Source organism: Stenella coeruleoalba, assembly GCF_951394435.1.
Source record: "Stenella coeruleoalba genome assembly, chromosome: 1".
NCBI classification, from domain to species: Eukaryota; Metazoa; Chordata; class Mammalia; order Artiodactyla; family Delphinidae; genus Stenella; species Stenella coeruleoalba.
In genome coordinates, this window is record NC_137169.1 from 148,159,316 (window position 1) to 148,182,533 (window position 23,218).

The 23,218-nt window shown below is 38.7% G+C and overlaps 1 protein-coding gene across 2 annotated transcripts in view; it reads right to left on the reverse strand.

Annotated features, from left to right (window-relative positions):
• The window catches only part of SCCPDH (saccharopine dehydrogenase (putative)), a 40,910-nt gene extending 19,435 nt beyond the window's left edge, over nucleotides 1–21,475 (reverse strand). The window contains exons 1-7 of one of the 2 annotated variants that reach the window (XR_013827000.1): nucleotides 20,899–21,475; nucleotides 19,078–19,190; nucleotides 13,586–13,666; nucleotides 11,297–11,426; nucleotides 8,915–8,964; nucleotides 2,854–2,984; nucleotides 2,073–2,190 (exon numbers count right to left, since the gene is read on the reverse strand). Coding sequence is in view for 1 of the 2 variants with exons in the window: in XM_079912319.1 (XP_079768445.1) it covers nucleotides 2,073–2,190; nucleotides 2,854–2,984; nucleotides 8,915–8,964; nucleotides 11,297–11,426; nucleotides 13,586–13,666; nucleotides 19,078–19,190; nucleotides 20,899–21,088 (813 nt within the window). In the remaining variant the exon portion in view is untranslated. The remainder of the gene's footprint in view (nucleotides 1–2,072; nucleotides 2,191–2,853; nucleotides 2,985–8,914; nucleotides 8,965–11,296; nucleotides 11,427–13,585; nucleotides 13,667–19,077; nucleotides 19,191–20,898) is intronic. The other variant, XM_079912319.1, reaches the window with a different exon arrangement.
• Between the last annotated feature and the right edge of the window lie 1,743 nt (nucleotides 21,476–23,218).

The following is a 23,218-nucleotide window of genomic DNA, read 5'->3' on the forward strand; positions in this document are numbered from 1 at the left end:
TTTTTTTTCGAGGTACGCGGGCCTCTCACTGTTGTGGCCTCTCTCGTTGCGGAGCACAGGCTCTGGACGCGCAGGCTTAGCAGCCATGGCTCACGGGCCCAGCCGCTCCGCGGCATGTGGGATCTTCCCGGACCGGGGCACGAACCCATGTCCCCTGCATCGGCAGGCGGACTCTCAACCACTGTGCCACCAGGGAAGCCCCCAGGGAGGACATTTTTTAAAAGAGATTATTAAAATGGGCAGAAGGCCTAAATAGACATTTTCCAAAGAAGATATACAGATTGCCAACAAACACATGAAAGGATGCTCAACATCACTAATCATTAGAGAAATGCAAATCAAAACTACAATGAGGTATCACCTCACACCGGTCAGAATGGCCATCACCAAAAAATCTACAAACATGGGCTTCCCTGGTGGCGCAGTGGTTGAGAGTCCGCCTGCCGATGCAGGGGACATGGGTTCGTGCCCCGGTCCGGGAAGATCCCACATGCCACAGAGCAGCTAGACCCGTGAGCCATGGCCGCTAAGCCTGCACGTCTGGAGTCTGAAGCATGTGCTCCGCAACGGGAGAGGCCACAACAGTGAGAGGCCTGCGTACTGCAAAAAAACAAAACAAAACAAAACAAAAACACTACAAACAATATATGGTGGAGAGGGTGTGGAGAAAAGGGAACCCTCTTGCACTGTTGGTGGGAATGCAAATTGATACAGCCACTATGGAGAATAGTATGGAGGTCCCTTAAAAAAATAAAAATAGAACTACCATATGACCCAACAATCCCACTACTGGGCATATACCCTGAGAAAACCATAATTCAAAAGTAGTCATGTACCACAATGTTCACTGCAGCTCTATTTACAATAGCCAGGACATGGAATCAACCTAAATGCCCATCAACAGATGAATGGATAAAGAAGATGTGGCACATATATACAATGGAATATTACTCAGCCATAAAAAGAAACGAAATTGAGTTATTTGTAGAGAGGTGGATGGACCTAGAGTCTGTCATACAGAATGAAGTAAGTCAGAAAGAGAAAAACAAACACTGTATGCTAACACATATATATGGAATCCAAAAAAAAAAGGGTTCTGAAGAACCTAGGGGCAGGACAGGAATAAAGACGCAGACGTAGAGAATGGACATGAGGACACAAGGAGGGGGAAGGGTAAACTGGGACAAAGTGAGAGAGTGGCATGGAGCTATACACACTACCAAACGTAAAACAGACAGCTAGTAGGAAGAAGCCGCGTAGCACAGGGAGATCAGCTCGGTGCTTTGTGTCCACCTAGAAGGGTGGGATAGGGAGGGTGGGAGGGAAAAGCAAGAGGGAGGAGATATGGGGATATATGTATATGTATAGCTGATTCACTTTGTTATACAGTAGAAGCTAACACACCATTGTAAAGCAATTATACTCCAATAAAGATGTTAAAAAAAAAATTGTTGCAAAAGGTAATTAGCTCCCCCTACTTGAACACAAAAGTCCACATAATCTATATATAAAAAGTCCATAACAATATACCTGAGTTTAACAATTATACATTATAGAGTGTAGACTCCACTTACAATCTCTTCTATAAGAAAATACTCTCGTTTTTTGTTTTTTTTTTAAACTTGACACAGTTTCCTCTTCAAGTCTCAGCAGTGGGAATAATTACTTCCCTCACCAAATGGAGTAGGATAGTTCTCTAGACGTAGCAAGAGAGAAGAACCTAGACACCTCCATAAGCAACAGAAAGAGTATTCTAGCAGCTGAAATTCGCAACAGGACTGTTGGGTATTTATGATACCAGGATTTCCTATATTGAACTTGCTGCTATTGTGTTACATTAAAAAGGTATTCAGAAGGTCAGAGTTGAATTATGGGAGAAGGCTATTACCACCCCCATAAAATGCAAAATGTTCTACACTACTAATTCTTTATGCTTCCAGAAACTGAAACATGCACTATTTTAGCTCTTTCATTTTTTGCTTTATAAACATAAAAATCCTACATTAAAATGATAGGGGAACTGAAACAAACATAGAATACTCTTTATTAAAAAATAAATCATATACGCTTACAGGTGATAGCTGTAAATTTTCGTGCAAGTAACGCTGAGTCCGCTTCACAACAGACACATCTGCTCCCAAGAAAGGAATGGAATAACTGTTGAGTTCTCTGCAGTAAGAAATTGGCCACCTGCAAGACAGAAGCATGTTGTATCTTCTCCATTTACAGTGACCACAACTATAACTGGTAAATTTCTGAATAAAAACCTTAACTCTTCTTGAGGCAATTAATAATAACAGTAAAGATGGCAGATCTGCTCTTAATTAAAATTTACTTCAGTATTTGTCCTTTGTTCTCTACACCTGCACCCAAACAAGTGACAAGTTGGAACAATGTAGTATTCTTCACACCATGGGCAGTTAACACATATAGTTTAACCATTTTTATACCCCATCAATTTCCCTAGATAATGATAAGAAGAACACTCATTTCAACAGCCAAACTCTGAGTTTAGAGTTCTCACATATAAATACTAATTAATAGGTTGATTAATATACATAAGATCATCACATTTTTACAGCATGAAATTTAATTGATGTTTAATTTTGATATTGATAGTGAAGAGTCATAAAACTGATTTTTTCCAGAATTTTCCCAGAATCCAAATGTATTATTATATATGAAGTACTTAAACTTAGGGTAACATATTAATTATATTTTATTTATCTCTGAAAACAATCCTGAACTCACTATAAAAGTCTCCAGGCTTTTCTTAGTAGCATATGTTATTAACAGTCAGATAAACAACAATATGGTTAGATAAACTGAAGAATAGATTTTGAGATAATATACCTTCTTTTCAATTTTGGACCAACAATTGGGACAGGCTTCAAATTGGACTCATTTCGTAGTTTTTTCAAATTACTCTGATCTCCAAAACCATAAACCGCTGACTTCCAGGTACCATCATGAGTGCACAACCCCTAACAAAATAATTCAAGAGTTAAAGCAACTTGTCTTAGAACTGACACAATATTGTAAATTAACTATACTCCAATAAAATTAAAATATTAAAAGAAACATGTCTTAAGGGATAAGTACTAAAATGTAAAACCAAGTAATTTATAATTGATACAAAGAACATTTCACCTCTATTTGAGCAAGGCATAATCCCTTATTTAATAATCTTGAGATAAATTTTTATGACTGGCTAGGCAGTAGTAAAACTCATTAGTTTGATCACATTCACTATTTATACCCTATTTATATATTATATATTTACAAACATATGCCCTTTCTTCTTTCCTCCTACCATTATTTATGCTCTTTTTAATAAGTTTCATGTCATCATTTTCACTCAACTATTTATCACTGATTGCTTTAAGCAGAAAAATAGAAACACTAAAACCATCAGAAGATTCAGGTTTTCATATAACAGCTTTGATGAAACTGAAAGGTAAAGAGACACCAACCTAATTTCTATTCTGGTACAGATTAATTTCTTCTGTTTGTTAAAACTAAATCAGAGCTAAAAGTCTTAAGAGTTTGATTTGTGAAACTATCCTCAGTCTGCACCTAGCCAATTTGACCTACTTGCAAAGATTTCCAAAAATCAGGAGAAAATAGTTTTTTTAAAAACGTTAAGAGTATCTTCTCATACAAATAAGCCATCAAAAAGGCAAAAATTACATTCCATTTTAAAAACCTTTTATTTTGTTGAAAAATAGGAAGAAAAGTGCACAAGACATAAAAGTATAATTTAATGTAATTATGAAGCTAACATCTATGTAAACCCAGAAGGCCCTCCTTCTGTCCTGCCTTTGTGGTAATCAAGAAAACTCCTTGCTTCTTTAAGAGTTTTACCACCTAAGTATTCATTTCTAAACAGTGCAGTGAGTTTTGCCCGTTTCTAAATTTTACAGAAATGGAACCATATCATGTATATTCCTTGAGTTTGGCTTCTTTTGCTCAAAATTGTGATGTTAGGATTCATCATGTGTTAGAAGGACCTCCTACTCTGCTGTTGACCTTCCATTTTCTTAATGGTGTCTTGTGATATAAAAAGAAATACTCAATTTAAAATTTTAAATGTATTCCACTTTTTTTTTTTATATTTAATGCCTTCCGTGTCTTTTGCAAGCAGTCATTTGTTCCCTGTACAACATGGTGACTATAGTTTATATTATATAGAAAATTAGAAATTTGCCAGGAAAGTATACAGAAAATCCTAAAAGTTCTTAGGACTTCCCTGGTAGTGCAGTGGTTAAGAATCTGCCTGCCAATGCAGGGGACACGGATTCAATCCCTGGTCTGGGAAGATTCCACATGCCGTGGAGCAACTAAGCCCGTGCACCAAAACTACTGAGCCTGTGCTCTAGAGCCCGTGAGCCACAACTACTGAGCCTGTGTGCCACACTACCGAAGCCCATGCGCCTAGAGCCCATGCTCCTCAACAAAAGAAGCCACCGCAATGAGAAGCCCACGCACTGCAATGAAGAGTAGCCCCTGCTCGACACAACTAGAGAAAGCCCGCATGCAGCAACAAAGACCCAACACAGCCAAAGATAAATAAATAAATAAATAAAATTTTAAAAATTGTTTATATGCTTAAAAAATAAACATATAAAGAGCTGTTGATAATCAGATTCCAAATAAAGAAAAGTTACTTCAAAAAAAATAAATACAAGTTCTCATCACAAGAAAAAAAACTTAAGTATGGTGATGGATGCTAACTAGTGGTGATCATTTGTAATATAAACAAATATTGAATTATTATGTTGTACACCTGAATAGTACAATGTTATATGTCAATTATACCTCAATAAAAATAAATTAACAAAATAAAATATATTTCTGGAAAAAAAGAAACCATTCCTGACCTTGAGGCCATGAAATATTCATCTTCTAAAAGCTTACTGTTTAGCCTTATGCATTTAGGTCTATAACCCACCTAAACTTGATTTTTGTACACAGTGCAAAGTATGAGTCCAATTTCATTGTTTCCCCACACCCATCATCTCCCGAAAAAGACCCTTTACCATAAATCAAGTGCTCATATATGCACAAACTACTCTGAGTTCTTTATCCTAATCTGCTGGCCTATTGATATCTCCCTGCCAATGTAACACTCTGACTTAATAATGTCTTGACATTCAAGAACATCCTTCTACCTTATTCTCCTTTAAGAAAGTGTTGGTTATTCTTGGCCCTCTGCATTTCCATATACATTTTAGAATTAGTTTTTCAAATTGCATACTAAAACAAAACAAGCAAGCAAAAAAAAAAACCTGTTTGCGATTTTGATTGGAATTATATGGGATTATAAATTAATTTAAGGAAAACTGACATTTTAACAAAATTGAGCCTTCCACTCCATGAATATGGTGGGTTCTTCCATTTATTTGTCTTCTTTAAGGTCACTCAATAACATTTTATAGTTTTCTTCACAGAAATCTTGTACATTTTACATCCCTTACTCTTAAGTACTTGATTTTTTAATGCTACTATAAATGGTCTCATTTTAAAAAATTCATTTTCTAACTGTGGCTGGTATACAGAAATGCAACTGATTTTTATATTACTGTTGTATCCAGCAACAATAAAGACTAGAGTGGAAATAAATGAAACAGAGAATAGAAAAACAATAGAGAAAATCAATGAAACCAAAAGGTGGTTCTTTGAAGAAATCAACCAAAATGAAAAACCTTTAGCTAGACTGACAGAGAGAGAAAGAAAAAGAAAGAGAGAGAGAGAGAACTCGAATTACTAAAATCAGGAATGAAAGAAGGGGCATTACCAACCTTTCAGAAATAAAAAAGAGTATAAGGGAATACTATGAACAACTGTATGCCAACAAATTAAACAACCTAGATGAAATGGACAAATTCCTAGAAAGACACTGTTACAGATTAAATTTTGTACCCACCCCAAATTTATATGTAGAAGGCCTAACCCCCGGTACCTCAGAATGTAACCTTATTTGTAAGGAGGGTTGTTGTAGATGTCACTAGTTAAGCTGAGGTCATACATATTGGAGGAAGTGGGCCCCCAACCCCAAACCACTGGTGTCCTTATAAAAAGGAGAAATTTGGACACACACACATATGAAGATGGAAGAGCGGTCTGAGTGATGCATCTACAACAAAGGAACACCAAAGATTGCAAGCAAACCACCAGAAGCTAGGAGAGAAACATGGAACAGATTCTCCCTCACAGCCCTCAGAAGAAACCCTGCCAACATCTTAATCATGGACTTCTAGCCTCCAGAACTGTGAGAACAATGTTTCCCTTGTTTAAGCAACCCAGTTTGTGGTACTTTATTACAGGAGTCCTAAGAAACTAATGCAGACACAAACTACCAAAACGGACTTAAGAGTATACAGAAAATCCTAACAACCTATAAGAAGTGAAGACATTGAATTCTTATTATCTCTTCACTGATTTCTAGTATAATTTCATTATAGTCTAAAACATACTCTAGAATGGGGGTTGGCAAACTATTTCTGTAAAAGGTCAAACTAAATATTTTAGGCTGTGCAGGCCACATCTGGTCTCTGCTGCGTATTTTTTTTTTTATTATAGCTCTTTAAATATGTTAAAATTATTCTTAGCTTACAGCCATATAAAAGTAGGCCATGGGCTGACCCCGCTCTGGAGCTGCACTATCTGGTATGGAAGCCATTATATAGCATATATGGAACACCTTCATCACTGAGGGAAGATTTACTGGACAGCACTGTCCTTGAGTATATGATTCCAACTCTCTGAAATTCTTTTGAGTCTTGCTTTATGGTCTAATACACAGTCTAAGATTCAATTTTTTATGTAAAGTAACAAAGCTTAAGGGGAAAAGTAGGATAAGGAGTAGGAGGAGAACAATCCTGTGCCAAGGGATGCATAGAATCAAGGCAGTTACCTCTGTCCATCCTTGTGAAATTAAGGCTCTGTATTTTGCTTTAAGGGGAATGAGAAGGAGCTGCATTGATTTCGATGTTTTCAAATGTCTCGTCCTGATTAAGGCCCAACTTTGAGTCCTTATAATAATAGGACTTAATAACATTTATTGAGTGATTGTAAAGTGCCAACCACTGTTCTGATTTATATTCATTGACTAATTTAATCCTCATAGCAACCATATGAAGGAGACACAACTCTCATCTCCTGTTATAGATCATCTCCTGCTCCTCTTTCAAAAGAAGCCTCTTTTCTAGCTCTGTTTTCTCACTATCTCCCTGTAGTGGACATCTGTTTTTTGTCAGTCCTGCACTAATTTCCTGCAGGGAATTCTTAATTCCCCTACCCTATGTTCTGCTTACAACACTCTCTTTCCTATTGGAAGTTTGTTACGTGTTGTTGAGAAGGGCTTGGCCCTGATTCCCTCTCCAGAGGCCCATGACCCAGGCCTGGGCAACCTTATTACTCCATTACCGCAGGTCACACTGTTTGGCTCAAGAATGACCAAATGACCCAATACTTGACTAATCTTCCCCATCTTTGAATATTCAAACGCTGCTAGCTGTTCTTGGGAAATCATGAACCTTATGGACAATGCATACCTGGGGCTGCCAGTACCTTCCCTCCCACCCCCGATTGTGAGAGCCTACACTGAGGAGCACAGAAGTAATGCAGAGACAGGAAGAGGAAGAGAAAAAAATGAGTTCCAATAATACCATTTGAACATCCAGATCCAGCCATACTGTTTACTTGCAGATGTTTGGTTACATGAATCAATAAATTCCTTTCTGTTTTGTTGGTTTAAACCAGGTTGAGTTGGCTTTCTAACTCATGTTCCCCAGAGCTCCAAGCATGTCCTTCTTTCTCATTTCTGAGCCTTTGTTTAGGTTGCTGCCTCTCACCTTCCAAATGCTATTCACTTTTCAAGGTTCAACTTAATAAGACTTCTATGAGGCATTCCCAAATTACTCAGGCCCACTGTCACTTCCCTTTATTCTGATACTCTAGTGGATATTATCTGTAACCACACATTTTAGCAAGTTTTATATAGTTCTTCATGTTTATTCATCTGAACCTACAATCCAGACAAATAAAACCGTTACTTAAACATGCTCCACTCCATCCCACAGTTACATCTTTATTAAACTATTTCCTTTCTCCCTTATCCACATCTCCTCAGCACCAACCTTTAAAATTCCATATCCCAACTTCTCCAAAAAGTCCTTGATCTCTGGCCTCCCGGCTAGATGTAACTCCCCATTCTCAGAACCCTATAGTATTTCATCTGACCTCTTTAATAACAATTTTTGTCTCCTGCTCGTCTAAATTATTCCCTTTAAGGGTCTGCATGTTGTTCATTTATGTGTCACACTATCTTGCACTACTATATATACTTGTATTACACAATATGTGAAATACTGAGTATTTTTTAAAGAGAATAAATACTTATGAAGCCTCAAGTATAGACAGAGAATTGTGTTAGACACTACTGGCAGTAAAACTACTACCACAAAACATGGTTCTTTCCCAGAAATGCAACTATCTTATGCTCCCAAATAGACCATAAATTCAGTAAGATTACATTTACATTATACATTTCTTGTATGGCCACAAGAACACCTAACTCCAAATTAGGCACATAATAAAAATGCACTGATTTGCACTAAGGTGATAATTTTCTAGGCTGACAACATTCATCACATAACAATGATAGATCTTTAGTGTTAGGATGATGGTAACTCATTCTAATAATGAACTGTGCAGTTTTAAACAAATTCTATTTTAAGTCAAAATAACTCACAGCAATCTTTACTTTTTAAAATTAAACAGTGACTTTCATACACTAAAAATTACAACTGTATATACAATTTAATTAATTGAAACCTTTTTAACAGGCAAGTATCATTTCCAAAATGTTTTTAATATTAACAAAGAAAACACGTGACAAACAAAAACTAACCTCAGGTCCTGAATGTATAGTCAGGAAACTTTCCACAGCCGTCAATGTACCTAAAAGAGAAGGAAAATGGTAAAAGTAAAATCAAATAAAAATCTATTAACCCAGGATAAGTAATAATAAGCTATTCCTATTCATTTAGGGAACATTTTTATTAGGCCTACAGCTGATATAATCAGGAAAATCTGTGCTATAACAGTATTATTAGGTTATTGTAAACAGATTCAAGGAGCAGCTAAAGCCAGATAAATTATCAGAAAAATAGTAGTTTAGTATAAATTAACTGCTGGTACTCACAAAATCTTTTCTAGTATTCAAACTGACATTGCAAAAAATCTCTTCCAATAAGGCAACAATTTAGCTCACTGATTCTGGAAGGCCATCAGTTCTCAAAACTACATCTATGGGCTTCCCTGGTGGCGCAGTGGTTGAGAGTCCGCCTGCCGATGCAGGGGACACAGGTTTGTGCCCCGGTCTGGAAAGATCCCACATGCCGCGGAGCGGCTGGGCCCGTGAGCGATGGCTGCTGAGCCTGCGCGTCCGGAGCCTGTGCTCCGCAACGGGAGAGGCCGCAACAGTGAGAGGCCCGCGTACAGCAAAAAAAAAAAACAAAACAAAACAAAAAAAAACAACTACATCTATGGGAATTATTCTATTTTCCAATATGAAAGCTTTCAAGAAGACTCATTAGTAGTGACTTAAAATGAATATACAGAAACCCTACCAAAATGGGCCTTTGTGATGGCTTATTAAATACTTAAAGTAAGGCTATTTAAATGAAATAAAAATATAATGAGTAAAAACAAAGTAGAAAACCAAGGCCAGAAAAAAGGGGAGAAATCAATTATATTAACCGTGAGGACTAATACATACATATAGTGGTTAAGTATTTAATTAATCTTTGAGCTTATTGAGAGCAGTAAGACAAAAGAAAAACATAACGGGCTAGCTAATTCTCAAAATCTGATAAAATATACCAATTTGTTAAGAGACAGTATTCCTAGTTTTAATTCCAAGAGAAAATTAAAGCATGGGGCCTTAGAAAGTTGACAATGAGCAAGGTAACAAATAACCACACCATCTACAATGATGTTACAGCAGAAAAGAACTAAAGCCACATAAATATCACTTATCTAACACTGTCAAAAACCAAGAATAGATCATTAAATTCTAACTCACTGGAGAGGATTCTGAGAGTTGTTAAGAGAAAGTGGCCTGGATACATGACTCTTTGATCTAACCCTGTGCACAGAAAGAACACGTATCGCCTAAGGCAGTATGTAATGCAATGTGAGCCACCTGAATCAACAATTAGCTGGGGTATTTGTTAAATGCTGACTCCTAGGTTTCAGTGACTGAAAAAAAGTTCTAAAATAAATCTTAAAGTAATATTTCTCCCTTAAAAATAAAAAAGGACCTATTCAAAATAACAACTATTAAATATTTAAGAATAACCTCAATAAGAAACACGTAGGACCACCATAAAAATACTCTAAACTTTTTCAGTAAATGGAGATTTTTTTAGTACGTTTTTTAATAAATGGAAATATACCAAATCCATGGGTTGAAGACTAAATATATATTTTAAAGATGTTCAATTCATGCCCTTCTCTTTATTGGGAATGGTTCCAGCGTTTCATCATTAAGTATGATGTTGCCTACTGCTTTCTGACATTCACTGTGTTAAGAAAGTATTCTATTCCTCAATTTCTAAAATCTAAAATCAATAAATGGCAGGCATGCGTATTACCTTTGTTGAGCTTTGGTCTCAGAGTTACCGTTCTAATATAAACTGGAACACTTTCCATAATTTTAAGCTCTAGAATGGTTTATATAGAACTGGACTTATTTGCTTCAGGTCATTTTTATAAAGGGCATTTTTTATGTATGTATAACATTCCACTGTTTTACTATAATAGTGATTATTTTCCATTCTTATTGTCTCCATTTTATAAATGAGCTAAAAAAGATGTCAAAAAGCTTGTTCAATACTTTCTAGCTTTGTTCATTAAAAAAAATTAAAACTTTCCAATTATAGTATGTGTATAAATTATACTTTAAGATGTATTAATTCCTAAACAAAGCAAGTTTGAATTTATAATGCCTGCCAAAAATTTTTTCCAGAAATTTTATAGCTATAACCACAACTAAATTCTAATGGAGAATTCCTTCCTTTAGAACACTTATAGTATTATCCATACCTCAAAAAACAATAGTGTCAATATCATTTTCTAACAAGTACAGCTATATTAAAAACAAAGTATGTGTTTTAATACTACCCATTAATAGTTGTTTCTTTTCTCAAGAAGATTTTAGTTCACCACAATTACAAACATGAAACACCTCTATTTTAAATTCCATTATTGCTTCTTGATCAATAATTACCATTCATTTTATTTCTGGTATATATTACTCCCAGATCTGCTGGAATGGAGTCAAAGCCACTGCTTCCAATGATATAAGCCCCTTTTTCTGCAGCTTTCTCATGATACTTCCAATACATTAGTTCCAGAAACTAAAGATTCAAGACAAAAGATCTGAATCAGAGCTACGGAGAAACATCTAGACCAAAATTAAATGATTTACCTTTAAAAACAAAGCAATTAAACTGTGAAAATGCTAACCAAGATGGCTCTGCAGCAAAATATTAACTGCCAAATAGCTGGCACTTACTCAGCAAACATACCTACTATGTTCCAGGTGGTGTGAGAGGTATGCAGATCTGACTTAATTCATTTTTTAGAATGACTTTTAAATGCAAAAGCAATACCTATTATGAAAAATTAATATAGAAAAATACAAAGAAAACAAAAAAAAGTTACCCCGAATCACATCTTCCAGATGAACATCATTACAAACATATATCTGTGCACATATGTAAGTAGAAAGAGTGGTAGGAAAGGAGGGAACACAAGAACGGGATAATGTCTGTTCAAATTCTTTGCCTGTTTTTTTTAAAAAACAGTTCTAGATTTACAGAAAAAAATTGAGTACTAGAGAGTTCCTAGGTACTCTTCACTCAGTTAACCTTATCATTACATCTTTTACATTAACATTTATTATAATTAATGAACCAATACTGATACATTATCACTAACTAAAGTCCCTATTTTGTTCAGGTTTCCTCAGTTTTTATCTAATGTCCTTCTTCTGTCCAGGATCCCATTCAGGATACCATACTACATTTAGTTGTCATGTCTCCTTAGGCTCCGCTGGCTGTGATGGTTTCTCAGACTTTCCTGGGTTTTGATGACCTTTACAGCAGTGGTCAGGTACTTTGTAGAATGCCCCTCTATTGGAAATTGTCGCATGATTTTCTCATGACTACACTAGAGTTACAGGTTTTGGGGAGGAAGACGGGGTAAAGTGCCATTTCCTGATGTCATATCAAGAGTACATACTATCTCACAGACACAGAAAATAAACTTATGGTTACCAAAGTGGGAGGGAGGGAGAGATGGATAAATTAGGAGTATGGGATTAAAAGATACACGCCACTATGTATAAAATAGATAAACAACAAGGATTTACTGTACAGCACAGGGAACTATATTCAGTATCTTGTAATACCCTATAATGGAAAAAGATCTGAAAATATATATACATATAGCTGAAACACTTTGCTGTACATCTGAAACTAACACAATATTGTAAATCATTTAAAAAAAGAAGAGTGCATACTATCAACATAATTTCTCACTGGTGATGTTGACCCTGAACACCTGGCTGAGGCGGCATTTGTCTGGTGTCTCCACTGTAAAGTTCTTCTCCCCCCGCCCCCCCCCCACCCCCCGCCGCTTCCATACTGTACTCACTGGAAGGCAGTGACTGTGCAGCCCACACATAAAGAGGGAGGAGTGAAGCTCCCCCTCCTCAAGGGCACAGTAGTTATGTGAATTATGTGGAATTCTGCACAGGTGATTTGCCTCTTTTCTTCCCTTTGCCCATTTTAAATTTGTATTTAAATCTGTATTTTTGACTTATATATATTCTGGCTCATTACTAGGTTTTGATGCCACGTTCATGGTACTTTATAAGATAACTTAGCAGCTTTCCACCATTTTCTCTGCTCTAGAATATTTTAAATAAGATAGGAATAGTTTCTTTTACATTCATATTTCCTACCTCTTCTTTTATCAGTCTTGGTAATTTACACTTTCTTAACACTTTCCAATATACATCGCCAACTGATAAGCTCTAAGTATGTATATACCAGCACACTGATGATGGTACTCAGCAGAGACTATAGGGACATATGAGGTTACAGTTATAAAGGAGCTAGTGTAGCTCAGTGCTTATTAACACTCCACTTCCTGCAGTGTTAATTCAGGCAAACCCCAATGCAAGTCCTAGTTTTCCTACTTAATGGTTGCATGACTCTGAGCAAGTTTTATTTTAATTAATTCTGTTTACAGCATGCAGTAGCAATAAAAATCAACACATCCTATACACAAAGGCCATGGAAGAAATTAGGATGAAGGGAAGAAAAATTCAAGAAAACTGAAGCTAAGACCTTACCATCATGCTCTCCTTCAAGCTTTCAATGAAATACCATCTCTAAATGCTACAGAGTCATCACCTTCTAAAATCTGTCTGCAAAATTACACTAAATATTTTTCACTTTAACAGAAAGTTGTATTGTTAATTTTGTTCCTTCTTTTCCATTTTACATACCTGAGGTTCTCCACAGATGTCAATACAGCTAGTTCCATTTTCAACACATGCTTTTACTACAGGTTCTCCATAAAATCGGTACTGGGAGAATAAAGAAAACCAACAGTTTACTCTTACTTAGCAAGCTTAAATGAAGGAATACCACTGAGTGTTGGAAGTACAGTCTTCACTATTAAGAAATCAAATATTAATTAAGTAGCCTAATGAGAAAATGAGAAAATAATGTAACTGCAATTTACTGACTCTCACAGTGTAAATAAAAGCATGATGGAATTACCTCTAACTGAAGACAAAGTCCAAAGTTTTATAAAAGAAGTGACTCATTTGAGTTGAATTCTGAAGAACAGTAAGGATTTGCCAGGAAAAAGAAAATCCAAATAATGGAAAAATTATATGTAAAAGTGTAAAAAAGGGTGATGCTCAGGATACCTGAAGCACAGAGTAGTGGAGAGGGAAGTGGTAAGAGATGAGTCTGGAAAGAAACACTTGGGCCAGATCAGGAACGACCCTGAGTGCCATGTTATCAAGACTGAACTTTATCTTTTCTGCATTGCTGAGCCCTCCTAGAGTATTTTAAACAGGACAGTGGTGGAACGTTTATAACACAGACATATCACTCTGCCTGTGGTATTGGAAAACAAAACTCACGGCAGGTAAGAAATGAAGGACAAAACTAAGGAAGCGGAAGGATATACTAAGAGTGAGATATACTTAAAAGACAGAAATGACTGCACTTCCTGATTAGCTGGACATGGGGACCAACAACTAATGGCAGTATTAGCAAAATAAAGAAAGGACAAAGAGGGTTGGAGGGGATAAGTTTAATATTGTACAAAGTAGCTATTCTGAGCCTGTATGATTTTGGATCTCCCAAACTATTTGTTGCTCAAACTCAAGGAATTAAAATTTAAAAAATTTTATATAACAGTTAATACATCAGAGTCAGTCCCATTTCAAAGGAAGCATGACGAATTTTCCCTTTGTGAGGGAAGGGTAAGCGGAAGCATAAACTCCTCTGCTCCTCTCATTCCTCACAGCAAAAGATGGAGAAAGGAGATGGTCTGCTTCTTCTAGCCTTCAAGAAACAGGTAAACGGACACTTAAAAGAAAAGACAGAGCACTACAGGGATTGCCCTTTTCAAATGGGTCACTTAGGCTCCTCTCTACCTGACTCCACAGCCTCATCTCCACATCCTCCTCCCCCTTCTTAAAAACAGCAAATGACACTGGAATTACAGGACTAGAAAAGTGTGTTCAAGTTCTAGTTCATCCTCTGCTATTCATCAACCATGCAAAATTACTGAAAGCACTTAACTTCTGAGGCAACGTAGTACAACAGAACAAACAAGGGCTTTCAAGGCAGCAGGACCCAAGTTCACATTCTAAATCCATCACCTACTAAATTGTATGAATTTATTTACAAATGACATATATGGACTACTATACTAATAAAATATACACTTTAAACATATATAAAATAAATAAATAAATAAAATTTAAAAAAATAAAAATAAAAAATAAACATATATAAAATGGACATAGAGTTGAAATTAAAATGAGTACAAGTCAAAGCTCTATTTTCTTTCTGTACCCAATGGATCATCTTGGGTAATTTTTACACATATCCATTTGAAACTCACTTAGCAATTTCCTTGGCCTCCTGGTTATTTTACCCCCGAATACCTCAAGTTGTCCCGTAGTTCACCTGGGTCAGAATCAGCTGGGTCGCTCGTTAAACATGCTGGTTACTCAGTCCCACCCCAACTCCCTCCAGTAATAAGTTTTCTGGGGTAGACTGCAGTAACCTGCATTTTAAATGAGCCTCACTGGTGACTCTTACGTACGTTAGAGGTGGAGAATCACCTCCCTAGACATTCTCCCTGGAAAATCTCACCAACTTTCTGGATTTCTACTACAACATGTATACTGATGACGTCCAACTCCTATCTCCAGAGCTGCTCACTGATGAGGCTGCCTCATCTGTGGCTTCTGTTATAAACTTCAGGACCCGCAAGAGCTCAGGACATGGGGCAAAATGAATTTCACTTTGGCTTCTTTTCCTCTCCTCTATTTCCTCTTCACCCTGACTTCCTCACTTGCTTAAGAAAATAATTCCACTATATAGTACGCATTTCCTGTCTTAATTCAAAAATATCTAGCAGACACCTCAGTTTCAACACATCCAAAATCAGATTCATCATCTTTCTCTCAACAGCAGCTTTTCCCCCTCCACTTCCTAGCACAGGAGACAATAAAGAATAATGCTTAAAAGTACTGATTCAGTCATTTTCTGTATATTTTGACATAATACTTGTTTACATATGCCTGACTAGTTTTACAGCTATCATTTAGCTCTCATTAAAGAGACCCTCACAAAATAGAGAAATGGGTTAAAAAAATACCTTCAAAGAAACAAATTATGACACCCAAACTGGTAAACTGGAGTCTACCCCTGGGAGTATAATCCATATTACAAAGTGAAAACGACCTTCCAAGTAGAGCTTAGGAAGGAGCATGTTTTGGGGTCAAAAAGCTAGAGATGCCTATAAACCATCCAACTGGAAGCACTGAGAAGGTAATTCGATCCACCAGTCTGGAGTTTAAGGGGTAGTTCCTCAGTGGAAATAAATTAATGTAGGCATCATCAGGAAACAGATGGTATTGAAAGCCATGGCTTTCAATTCTTTCTGACTACAACCCACCCTAAGAAATTCATTTCACATAGTAGCTCCACACACAAATATATCTGACACAAAAGCTTCATGAACCAGTACGTACCTGTATTACGTGTAATTCACCCTATTTTCTATTTCAGTCTATCTGATTTTTCTTTTCAATGCCTAGTCTTAACCTACTGAACTGATTTCACAAAGTTTAAAAAGTACTGGCCCAGTTACAGTTTCTGTTTGGGATGGTGAAAACGTTCTGAAAATAAAGAGGTGACAGTTATATAAGATTGTGAATGTACTTAATGTCATTGAAGTGTATACTTAAAAATGGTTAAAATGCTAAATTTCATGTTATGTATATTTTACCACAATAATAATAATATTAAAAAATGGTCCAGGGAATATAAACAGAAAAGAGTCTCTAAGGCTTAAGCTCTGAGACCTCTGGCATTCACAGGAGGATAAAAAGATCCAGCAGAGGAGACTGAGACAAAGCTGGTAGAGAAAAAGAAAACTAGGAGAGGGCAAGAATTCACATACCAACTGAAGAAAGGAAAAAGTGATCGACTGTCACAAATGCTGAGAGGTCTGATTAAGATGAGGACGGAGAACTGATGATTGGATTTGACAGGACGGGGATGCTGGCAGAGTAGTTTCATTTAAGGAGTACGGATAAAAGCCTGACAAGACTAGATAGAGGAGGAGGTGAGGGAGTGGAGACAGTAAGTAAGGCAAACTCTTTCAAGTTTTGCTAAAAAGGGGCACAGAAAAATGGGAGTAGCTAGAAGAGCATGCAGAATTCAGAGAAGTTTTTCTTTAAATGGGAGATATAATCCCATACTTGTATGTTGAGATAAATAATCCAATCAAGAGGCAAAATTTGATGAGAATAAGAATATGTGTAACTGTAAACCTGTAAATATAAAGTCTTTGAGTACCGTGTCCATGAGAAGCAGGGGTAGTTTTTCCCTGTAAAAGGAGATAAGGCAGAGTCAGGACACAATGCAGATACGAAGATCTGGTGGTATAAATTCTCTTCTGACAGCCTGTATGTTCATAGTTTAAAAAAAAAAAAAAAAAGGAAAGAAAGAAAGGAAGGGAGGGAGGGAGAAAGGAAAGAAGGAAGGAAGGAAGAAAATCACGAGGTAAGAGTGAGGAAAAAGGAAGAAAGGGGTGGGATGCTAAAAGTATGAGAAAAAAGAAGTTATAAAACTGCTGCTTCAGTGAGTAGGAGAGAAAACAGCCTAGGAAAATAGATTAGAATTGCTGGAGGGACTGAGGCTGCATGTGAGGTAACCACATATTTAAAGTGGGACTAGTCAGCATCAGGATGCATTTTTCTCCAGCCAGACTGGGTTATACATGTTCAGGTAGAGTAAGCAGCGAGCTGGAATAACCAGGGCTGGGGTTTCTCCAGAGTACTTCGGAGGGAGGGACAAGCTGGCTGAGGATGTATATAAGACAGTGATTCAAGCAACGAACCACAGACCACATTCTAAACTAGTTAATGAAATAAATTGAAATAAACAATAGAAATACATTTCATTTGGTGACAATCAAAAACCTTTCTGGTTTCATTTGATGAAATTATCAACAATTTTCTAGATGCTTAGTTTTCAAATGTTTTGACAATTGAGAAAGCTTCCTCAGATCCATAAATGTCACCAACATTCACCCTGTTACACAGACCACAAGTGTCTCTTTCACATCCAGTCCAATAGCAGCAGCTAGAGGTTCTCCTTTCAAAATATCCGCTTTCAACCACTTCTCACCACCTCCAACACTCCTACCCTGTGATTGGCTTGCTTGGCCCATTCCACTGTTGGTTCCCTACCATCTATTTTTCCTCTCAGAAGCCAAAGAACTTCAAATACGTAAATCAAATCATGCCCTTGTTTTTAACCATTCAATGGCTCTTTCATATTTAGAAGGAAACCCAAACCCTGATCTTGACCTTGCAGACCTAACCACCTAGTTCTAGGTACCTCTCCAATCTAACTCCCCACCTCTCTGCCCTGCTCACGCTCAACCACGCTGGCCTCTCTCACATCCCTCAGTCAGGCCAAGCACATGCTCATCTCAGGACCTTTGGATTTGCTCTTTCCTGGAACACCCTCTCCTCAAATACTCACAGGATTTACTCCCTCACTGCATTCAGGTCCCTATGCAAATTTCAGTTCCTCACAGAGACCTTCCCTGACCATCCATCTAATAGAGACTGGTGTGCCAATCTTTTTATCTCCCTTCCCTGTTTTATTTTTCTTCAAAGCACCTGTCACTTACTATTATAACATTATTTTTCTGTCTCCCCACTGGACTGTAAGCTCCATGACGGGTTTTCTGTTTTATTCACCATATGTCCGTAGACTAGTTCAGTGTACATATAATAAACACTCAGTAAACATTTATTGAATAAATGAATGAATCTTTTTTTAATATCTTTCTTTGTACATGCACTAACATATGTACTGGTACAGTAATACAAAGTGTAATTTAAAAACAAATAAAAAGTAAATTATGGGTACATGCTCAACCTTTTTTAGTTAAGGGACATGCAGCACAAAAAAAAGTTTGGCAATTATAGCTGTAACCACTAAATAAACCAGCACACATTCCTGGAGTCTAGTGTCACTCTCTCTCTCAGGAGACTTTGGTCATATCCATTTGCTTCTCATGAGAAGTAAAAACTCCCCATATGGGGTTAAGGCCCTGAATCAATTCTTCTGTCCCCTGCCCTTATGTTTCTCTGGAATATAAAATACCAGATTCTGCTAGAAATGAATAGATTGTTTGTTCTGATTCAGAGAAGGGCAGATTACTTACTGGTCCTACACAGTTGAGGACAACTGTTGCCTGTTTAGCCATTTCATCAAGTGAGGCTGGATTAGTGATATCACAAATTATTATTCCAACTTCAGATGACAGTGTCGGCCTTCCTAAAATAAGAAATAAATTGTTTTAAGCAAATCCCGATACAGTATTAGATCACCCAGCCCTTCTTTTCATAATAACCACTGACGGCAAATTTACTAAATATACTAAAAGCTGATTCTCCCTCTCAAACAAAAGATAAAACTGTTTTTAACCAGGTAATTAAAAATACGGAAAAGACTATGAGGAAAATGGAGTTAAAACTAAGAGTTAATAAAACACATTACTAACCTTTAAAAGAAAATCTAAGATAAGGAATGTGTAAATGACAACTCTATGCAAAACGCCAATTTTACAAGTTTTCAGATAGAAGACGATTTTCCTGACCTCCTCTCCAGGAAGAATTATACTATTATACTATAAAAGCAGTTTCTCATCAACGATTAAACAACTACATATGATAAAATTATGAGGAGGGGAGTTAACATCAACATAATGAAACAAAAGAGGACTGAAGTAAAAAACTGTCTAGCGAAGAACACTCAAGTTCATAATAAGGAAATAACTGGAATAAACTGAATCAATAGAGTAACGCAGGTTTCATGGCTCAAGGTGTATTTCCTGCAATAACCTGATCTGGGCACTACAAATGTTAGGCAACTAGGCTATACCTGTACAGTCTCGTTGAACAGAAAAGAAGAAAGGGAAGCATATATTTTAGTCGTGGAAGTATTTCTCTTGGAAAAGTAAAGAAAGACCAAAAAGCTTTTTGGTCAAGATTCTGTACTTGGGAGTGGCAGCAGGAGAGCTGTAGGAGAGTCCAGCCTACATGGTATCTTCTGTACCAACCACAAACAAAACAGGTTCCATAAACAGGGATCTGTGCGGAATTATGTGAGATGAAGGTGAAGGTGAAGAACAAAGTATGCCCGAAACTCTAATAGGTGCTATCTGTCTGTATGACAGGGCAGTAGGGTGGAAAACTGACAGCCAAAGTTAAAGGCGACTGACTCCTAACTTAGATGTTCTCACCACGGGGAACATGGGTAGGGTCTCTGCGTGTGTGTGTGTGTCTCTCTCCGCCACATCTGTATCTCCAGCATTTACACTAGCACCTGATATTAAAAAGACCACTCAATAAAAACAGGCTGAATGAATGCCGAAAGAGTAAGTAAACTGCCGAAACAAAAACACCAAGAAAACTTTCTGGATGAAGAGTGCGACTGCTGGAGAATGCTTACAAGTAAAAATTAAATTAAAAAGTAAAGCCACAGCAACGTTCTCCGTAAAACTCCTAAGCTTCCTCTCCCATCTCCAAAACACAAGGCAAAGGGAGAGCACAAACCATCCTGAAGAAACCAGTGCTCTACTTTTGTACCCGATCAAACATCAAGAGACTTCCAGGCCCACCAGGTTACCCGCCCCCCCCTCCCCCCCGCTCTAGAAGGGGACGGAACAGAGAAAGGAAAAACTAAAGTTCCTATTTCGCCAGTGGGGATTCCCTAACTATGGGAGAAATTCAAGGGGCGGGGGGGATGTCTCTCTCTCTTTTTTGTTTATGGAACGGAACGAAGCTCTGACGTTATCAGGAGCCCCGTGCTCCTCCTCCTGGCCGCTAACAGGGTTGGGGAGCTCGAGGGGCACCCAGGGAGAGAACCTCTCATTTCAGGCGACTGAAACCCCTCAGCCGGGAGAAGGGGGCTTGGGGATGAGAGCCGCGGCGGTGGGGCCGAGACCGGGGTCCCGGGGCCCCGTCCCAGTCGCCCCCTTTACCCAGTTTCATGGCAGCCCTCTCCAGGACTCGCTGCAGCTTCTCCCGAGAACGGCCAGCCACAGCCCAGGGCAGGCGGGAGCTCCGCTCCGGGGACATCTGCTCCCGGGCCACCTCTTCGGTCACGAACTGGCCGGTAAAGCCAGAGGCGCCGAACACCACCAGGTGGAAAGGCCTCTGCTGGGTCGCCATTACGAGCCCACGGCGATGCAAGGACCAGGATGGGCTGAGTCCACGGCGCCTGCGCCTCAAGCAGCGACCCCAGGACCCGGCGCCGCAACCGCCTCCTCCGCGGCCGCTGCGGTCTCCGCTGCCTGCGCGCCGCGTTCCCGAAGGCCCGCGCGCACCGCTGCGCCAAGGCCCCGCCCACACCGCCTTTTGCCGGCGGCGCCAGTACGCCTCCTCCTTCTCCTCTGGGGTGGGTCCCGCGTTGCTGCTGCTGGCTGCCCTGGCTCGCGAGGCCTGTGTGCTTGCGGGGCTGGCGGCAGCAGGCGGCGGCCCATCCTCCGCCCCGTTGTGGGTCCTGCATAGCTCTGACTGCCCCAGGCGTCGTATCTTTTCGCTCTCCCGAAGGTTGTAGGGAGCTACGCAAAGAGAGAGCTCACGAAAACCTTCTGACGGCTGAGAGCACTTCCCGCGCCGAACCCCCCCCTTTTTTTTTTATTTTCGAAGCACGTTGTCCAAGGGGGTGGCTGCGGAGCCAGGTGTAGGGTGGACACTGAGTCTGGGGTCCGCCTTCTGTCGTAGGCCCCGCCTCCACCGCCTCGGTGTCCGTCACCTCCGGGACCCCCTTGGTGATGCGGCACACAGTTAATGGTGAACCTCCGCCGTAAAGAAACTCCCAGAATTGTCGTGCCTATTGAGCTGTGAGGTAAAGGTGAATGGTGGTTCAGGACGTCCTCGAAATGCAGAAGAAATCAAAAGTTTCTTGAGCAGTCGTTATTTATATAGTCAAAAACGTTTTAATATAAATAAACGAATAAGTGAATACATAAATAAATGGGGGAGAAGAGACACATCTCCCAGTACAGAGGCATTCCAAATAATTTGTCATTACGACCTTCTCCAGGAGAAGAGTTTAACTCCCTCCCCTTTGAATATAGGCTTTGCTTAGTGACATACTTTAAAGAGAAGAATGTGGAAAGGGGGAGGAGGGGTGGGAAAGAGAAACCAGGTAAAAATTACCCTGGCCAAATGATCAAGGTTAACATCATCAATACATCATGTTGATAGCACACATCCCTAATATGATGTGATAAGGATGATAGATACTTCATCTCTGTCGGGTTCCTCCCCCAAACGCATAACCTCATTCTAACCATGTTGAATATTCTAGAAGATACCTGCCCAATACTCCCCAAAATGTCAAAGTCATGAAAACACGGGTGGTAGGAGAAACTGTCAGTAACTAAAGGAGCCCAAAGGGACATGATGACTAAATGTAATGTGGTATCCTGGATGGGACCCTGGAACAGAAAAAAGACATGAAAGAAATCCTAGTGAAATCCAAATAAAGTGTGCTTAGCTAATCACAATGCACCAATATTGGTTTCTTAGTTGTGACAAAGGTACCAAAGTAGAGTTAAATGTTAACAATAGGGAAGACTGGTGAGGGGTATAGAGAATGCTCTGTACTATCTTTAACTTTTCTGTAAATCTAAAACGATTGTAAAATTTAACATGTAATTTTTTTTAATAATAGGAGTGATTTTAAGACAGTTTATTTTATTTATTTATTTATCTATGGCAGCGTTGGGTCTTCGTTGCTGCATGCGTGCTTTCTCTAGTTGCAGTGAGCGGGGGCTACTCTTCGTTGAGGTGCGTGGGCTTCTCATTGCAGTGGCTTCTCTTTGTTGCATGAGCTCTAGGTGCAGGGGCTTCAGTAGTTGTGGTTCGCTGGCTCTAGAGAGCAGGCTCATTAGTTGGGGCACATGGGCTTAGTTGCTCCACGGCATGTGGGATCTTCCTGAACCTGGGCTCGAACCTGTGTCCCCTGCATTGGCAGGCAGATTCTCAACCACTGTGCCACCAGGGAAGCCCCAACATATAATTTAAGAAGAATTTTGTGCATTTGTATCAGATGCGTATAAATATGTCATCTCATTTAATGCTATTCATCAAGCATTTCCAGAGAGCTTATGTTTGTCAAACTCTGAAATAGATCCTGGGAATACAGTGATTCCCTAATTGGGGAATAAATAGTTTAATTGCAGTACACGTGGCAAATGAAGGAAGGAACTATCTCTAGGGCAGAAGAAACAAGAGAAGCGTGTGCTAGGTTACATGCTGTTGATGATGCCCAGCTATGCCAGGGACCCCTGC